At 38.6% G+C, this 6,000-nt stretch overlaps 1 protein-coding gene across 1 annotated transcript in view; it reads right to left on the reverse strand.

Moving 5' to 3' along the window:
- LOC124113805 overlaps positions 1 to 6,000 on the reverse strand; it is a 63,107-nt gene extending 57,107 nt beyond the window's left edge. The window contains exon 1 of the mRNA XM_048381396.1: positions 5,715 to 6,000. Within this exon, the coding sequence (XP_048237353.1) occupies positions 5,715 to 5,834 (120 nt within the window). The 5' untranslated portion in view covers positions 5,835 to 6,000. The remainder of the gene's footprint in view (positions 1 to 5,714) is intronic.

The raw sequence follows: 6,000 nt of genomic DNA on the forward strand, positions 1-6,000 counted from the left end.
TTTGATGTATAAACATATATTGTCATGAAATGCACTGTTGAAGTTCTAGTAGCATGTCTATATAATTATGCAAAACAATATGTTAAGCGCCCCAAATACTTGCCTTAGTCCGTTCTATACTGATTTCTGTAAAAGTGTGTTTGTTTACCAACAAGAGAAAAGCCCGGTCACGTGATATGCAAATTAGCCTGTGGCAGTGGTGTTATGCTGAGTCACCACTGCGCCGGAGTGTGCTACTGAGTATGCCTCAAAACAATTATCAGGATGTACATTATTCCTTTGAATACCCTACCTTTATATTATCATTGCCATAATTCCATCAATTTGGCTAACATCACACTAAAAAATTCCCTAGATTTTCAACTGACGTCCATTTCAGCATCAGCAATCCATACCAGTTGTTGGGTAAACTTCATTTAACTTCCGACAAAATCAATTCCTTTGTAAATGCCAAGCCCCTGGCAAATTGAATCATGACAGTACATCGGAATTTTCACACTGCAACAGCAGACTCGTTGCATATTGCTCGAAAGTACAGGTCATATTTACAGGGAGATACCTTGGGTATAATGTTTACCGATGTTTTTTTTAACGTTATCAGTAATTATCCAAAGCACTCTCTCTACACATGCTACATGTGAACTCACACAGTGGTGAGACAGACATGACATCATTAGGACTCCACAATGCTTTGATGTCCATCTTCCCGAGGCAAGGAAGTAAACTGTAAACGTCCAGCTTTCACTCTTTCCGAACTACGGCAGAATTTCTGGTTTCGATCATAGTGCCACCACTGGCTATTACAAGTCATATCCCTTCTATGTCCCCCCTATTGACCAATCAGATTCCGCCTCTCATTTCACTTGCATTTGCTTCAAACAAAATGGCAGTGCCCTGTCAAGATGATCTGATCAAGATCAATATCTATTTTGTAATAAAACGAGATTATTTCGCAGAGTGCATCAAATTAGGTGAGCACCTCGATTAAAAACATGAAAGGATTTGGAAAATATCTGTTGACCCTAAGTTGATGGTGCACATGCTTTGTAAATCATGCAATCGATCGAAATCTGCAAGGCAGTTTACGAACCGGAAGTTGATTTCGTGACGTGATTTTGATTGGACTTTGTACAGACTCGACAGTCCAGCCAAAATATAACTCCATAATTCCAGCCTAGTTCGGCAAGGGTGGAAACTGGACTTTTATAGTCCGTTAACTCCCTTGCCTCAGGAAGATGATGTCAAGCTGGAATGCTATGTCATGACTTTTAAACTTAGTGCCACTTTTGCCTATAGTATTGCAGATATCTTTCTATCTTATAATAGGGGGCACGGGTGGCCCATTCGTCTAAGGCGCCGCGATTTGCTGTGCAGAGTTGCGTCCCTTAGGCACGCCAAAAACCTATGATTGTGGGTTCGAATCCTGGTTCGCCCCAATTATGTTTCAAGGTTTGTCAGCACCATACCCGTGCTCGTGGGTTTCACTAAAGTGGTAAACATCTTAGACCTGCATCATTTCGTGCTTTCCTCCCACATTAAGCTGACACGCCGTGATATAACTGGAATAATGTTAAAAGCGGAGTTAAACCCAACTCACTCACTCACTCTATCTTGTAATAACCTCTTGGGAGGTTTTAGTTCTTCCAAGTAAGGCCTAGTATGAGGTTTAGCTTTTTTCAGGTAAGACCTGATGATTTTAGTAGCAGATGGAATTTGGTTTCCAACGTCCAATGATCTAAAATCGAAGACAAGAAATGAAACTGTTTCATTATAGATGACGGGAATCGAACAGCAAACTCACATATCATGTTATGTTTTGTAACCCACTGTTTTCCCACTGAGCCACCAGGTCAGGTGGTGAAAGAATGTTCAATTTTAGATGTCATGACTTAGTTATGTCTATTCTGCACGTTTCTTCTCTCGCACGCTTTGATCGCATTCCTTTTAAACCGTGAAGCACTGTATTGTTTCACCATAAGATATCTCATTATTTCTTGCATTCAGACAGTTTATCAGTGAGATAAAGCACTCCTCCTCGGTTATGGTTGAGGAGTAAGACCTTGGCAATCGGGTATCAGTAATGTAATTGCTGATACCCTCTTGCCTCGTTCTTACACCTGGTTAGCAGAATTTGAAAACAAAATATCAATGTCTTAAATGATAATCAAACTTAAGATCATATTTGTCAAACCATTTAGCCAAGCAGGTGATAATGTTTAGATTTATAGCATTGAACAAGACCAAATGTGAGCAGGGCTCACTAATACTCCCGACTTCGACTCCAACATACTTCTAAGTTTAAAACATGAAAATAGCAATTTTCTCAGAATACCGCTTCTATTCGTATGGAAATTGTACCCAAATTTTGAAAAGTATCCATAAAGTATTTTTTAGGTAAAAGGTCACACAAATGTTTAAAATTAAAAAAGATGTATTTTTTTCAGAAAATCCAAATATTGAAATCAAACTTTGCACTGCCCCTCTCCTATAGGTATAAAAGGTGTTAACCAGGTTTGAAAAGAATCTATATGGTAATTTGCAAGTCATAGATCAAGCAAAAGGACAAATGAACGGAATTCCTTGGTATAACTATATACCCCCATTAAGCAGTGTTAAGGTTTGGGGTATAATGAAATGCAATGTTGATATACGGGGCTAAAAAAACTCTGAAGTTATGATAACAACAACTTTTAAAAATTCGCAAGTTTGAAGTAATATATTCATTTTTCTCAATACACTATCCCTGAGTAATTTACATATTAAGCCAGCACTTATTGAGACACAGAGACTTTACTGCAATTCAAGGCATGGTATACGGATAATACCAGTATACTGGCTTAAATAGTGTGAGTGTTCATTCTCAATGAACATAATAAAATAGATTTATTGACACAAAGCCAGAGTCTAACCACACCTAAATCCCAGCACGAGTGATCCTACGCCAGAATGAACATCATTAGTGCCAGTCAGCTGACTAGCCCCTGATTGACAGGTTTGAAATAGATCACTTCCTGAAAAGTGTGTGCAGGCAGCACGCTGGCTACGGAGTGTGTCTATATCAACACATGCTATGTCAGCAAGTGACCCCCCAGGAACACTCACTGCTGGGGGCACAGTGACATAAACACACTTAAATATTTTGTAATCATTCGTTGATGTATCCATACTGGGAAATTAGCGTGACAGGATTTGTGGCTAATTCACCACTGCGTCAGTTTCTCAAGATCGCAGTGGTTTATTTCATCAAATAAAATTTATGGAACATTCAGATCACAAATTAACTTTAATCTTGGTCTGTATTTAAGAATGACTGTCCCATCCACAAACTTTGGTGTCATTTTGACTGTTCTAAACACGATTACCGTATTTGACGTTTTAAGAGCCTTGCTCCATTTAGCATGTTTAGTGTCCATCTTCCTGAGGCAAGGGAGTTAACTTACTATAAAAGTCCAGTTTCCACCCTTGCCGAACTAGGCTGGAATTTCTGGGATCGTTCGTAGCACCACAAGTGGCTATTATGAGCTATGTCCATTCTATGTCTCTCCTATTGACCAATCGGATTCCACCTCTCATGTCTCTTGCATTTGCTTCAAACAAAATTGCAGCACCCATGCCTGCCATAAAAGGTGACTATGCTTGTCGTAAGAGGCGACTAAAGGGATCGGGTGGTCAGACTCGCTGACTTGGTTGATGCATGTCATCGATCCAATGATATTGCTCATGATATTGATCACTGGATTGTCTGGTCCACACTCGATTTTTTACAGACCCTCGTCATATAGCTGGAATATTGCTGAGTGCTGCGTTAAACAACAAACCAACCAACAAACTTTATTGTAATAAAACATGTCTTACTTTGCAAAGTGCATCAAATCACTTGAGCACCTTGATCAGAAACATGAAAGGATTTGGTAAATATCTGTTGACGCCGAGTTAGTGGTATATATGCTTTACAAATCTGGCAATCGACAAACCAATACAGTTCAACAAGGGTGGAAACTGAACTTTTTAATCAGTTAACTGCCTTGCGTCGGGAAGATGATAAGCACCCCTCCCCTACCTCCGTCCCACTTCTAGACCAATCTGTCAGTAATCTTTATAAATGTTCCCTATTAAGACCGAAAATGTAAGTGACAGTCTATTATTTCTTATGTACAATACAGATTCATCGATGTTTGAATAAGGTTTGGGCTCTACCGCTCGATCTCTGAAATAAATTTACTTATGTTTATGGTTCTAAAAAGTGCCCCACTTTGGTAATTTTGTTAGCACCTGGAGCACTTATTACAGAGAATACAATATATATGCTTATGGTCCCAAAACACTTCAGGATTAAAAATTAATGCTAGTCTGTGACAAGTATTATTTTATAACACCACAAGTGGCTATTATGCTTATGGTCCCCAAACACTTCAGGATTAAAAATTAATGCTAGTCTGTGACAAGTATTATTTTATAACATCTAGTATGTAGAAGGCTTCTAGGATATGACGAGAGTTGATGGCATTGATGACATGTTCAATCTCACTTAAAACTATATTTCACCCCATTCATATTGAGTGACAAGAATATCACCAGCTGTTTGAGAACAGTTAAAAAAATATTCTGGCTTCTCATGCACTAAAGCATCTTCCTCTTCAAGGTTTTGTTACCGTATTCAACGTAATAAGCACCCAGGGCGCTCTCAAAATTAGAAATAGGGGGCTCTTATTAGAATATTATTTTGGTTTGAAAAATACAGAGTTGAAAGATAAATTTCATGGTTTATGGTGACATCCTGAAACGTTCATGTACGACAGATATATTTATCCAGAATTTAATTGCCCATAATTAAGGGTGCATATAACACACAAGTGTGTATTATACGCAAATAAATAAGTCTTGTGTACATTGATCAATCGGAAGGGGTGCTAATTGGGATTGTTCACCAGCCAATATATCAGCAAATATCGCTGTGGGCGCTTATTAGAGCGGGGTGCTTATTACGTCGAATATGGTATTACTTAAAGACATGTACAAAATGTATAAGTCACCACAAATAAGCATTCACATTAGTTATAACTTAAACTGTAATAGCATGAATTGGGAAATTTTGAATTCGCATACTGACATTTGATTCAGATTTGGGGCCAAATATCAAAGAAGGATTGAAGAGATAATCTTGATGTCTATGAATATTAAGGTTTCACACGCAAGTTTCTTGATTTGAGTAATCAAACTATGAAAGTTATGAAGATGCATGAAATTTGCTGAGGTGTACCAACTGATTTGCGCCTCGGTCTAGTTCTCCTTTAACAAGGACTAACTTATAAAGTGATAAAATAAGGAATCATAATGATCATCAATGACTAATTATCATCATCATCATAAAATCCAATCATTGGTTTGACAACGGAATATAAAAGTAATCATTCATCATCATCAGATAATCCCCTCGCTGGTTTGGCCACGGGATATGAAATAAATCATTCATAATCATAAGATAATAAAAGTACAAATTTGACTACAGATATGAAACGAATCATTCATCAGCATCATCAGCTTTGAACACAGATATGAAACGATTTCATTCATCATCATCTGATAATCCCAACACCGGTGTGACCACGGCTATGAAACGAATCTTTCAGCCATGACAGAAATCTGAGAAACACTTGTCATGTCAAAATACAATCAAATAAAAGGGTCATAGAAAAATCACAACAAAAACTCACCTCAAAGAGCTTGACAAGTGAAGCATTGTGAGCCTTAGAAGAAGCCCGTCTTGTGGTTCGCGACGGAGCTGTAGAATGGCCTTCGTGGTCGTCGGGAGGGGTAGCTTGGCTGTTTCCCATAGTCAACGAATATCGCAATCCAAGTTACTTCAGAAGAACACCTCAAACACGCGTGACAACTATCCCGGACGTTTCAACGACCTCCTCATCGCTAGACTGAGTGTTGTTATCTGTGCCAGACCCAGTGCCAATCCGGAAGTCCCCGTACACGGAATCACAATCGGAA

The sequence above is a fragment of the Haliotis rufescens genome, unplaced genomic scaffold (genome assembly GCF_023055435.1).
Source record: "Haliotis rufescens isolate VD_foot unplaced genomic scaffold, xgHalRufe1.0.p SCAF_38, whole genome shotgun sequence".
In the NCBI taxonomy this organism is placed as follows: Eukaryota; Metazoa; Mollusca; class Gastropoda; order Lepetellida; family Haliotidae; genus Haliotis; species Haliotis rufescens.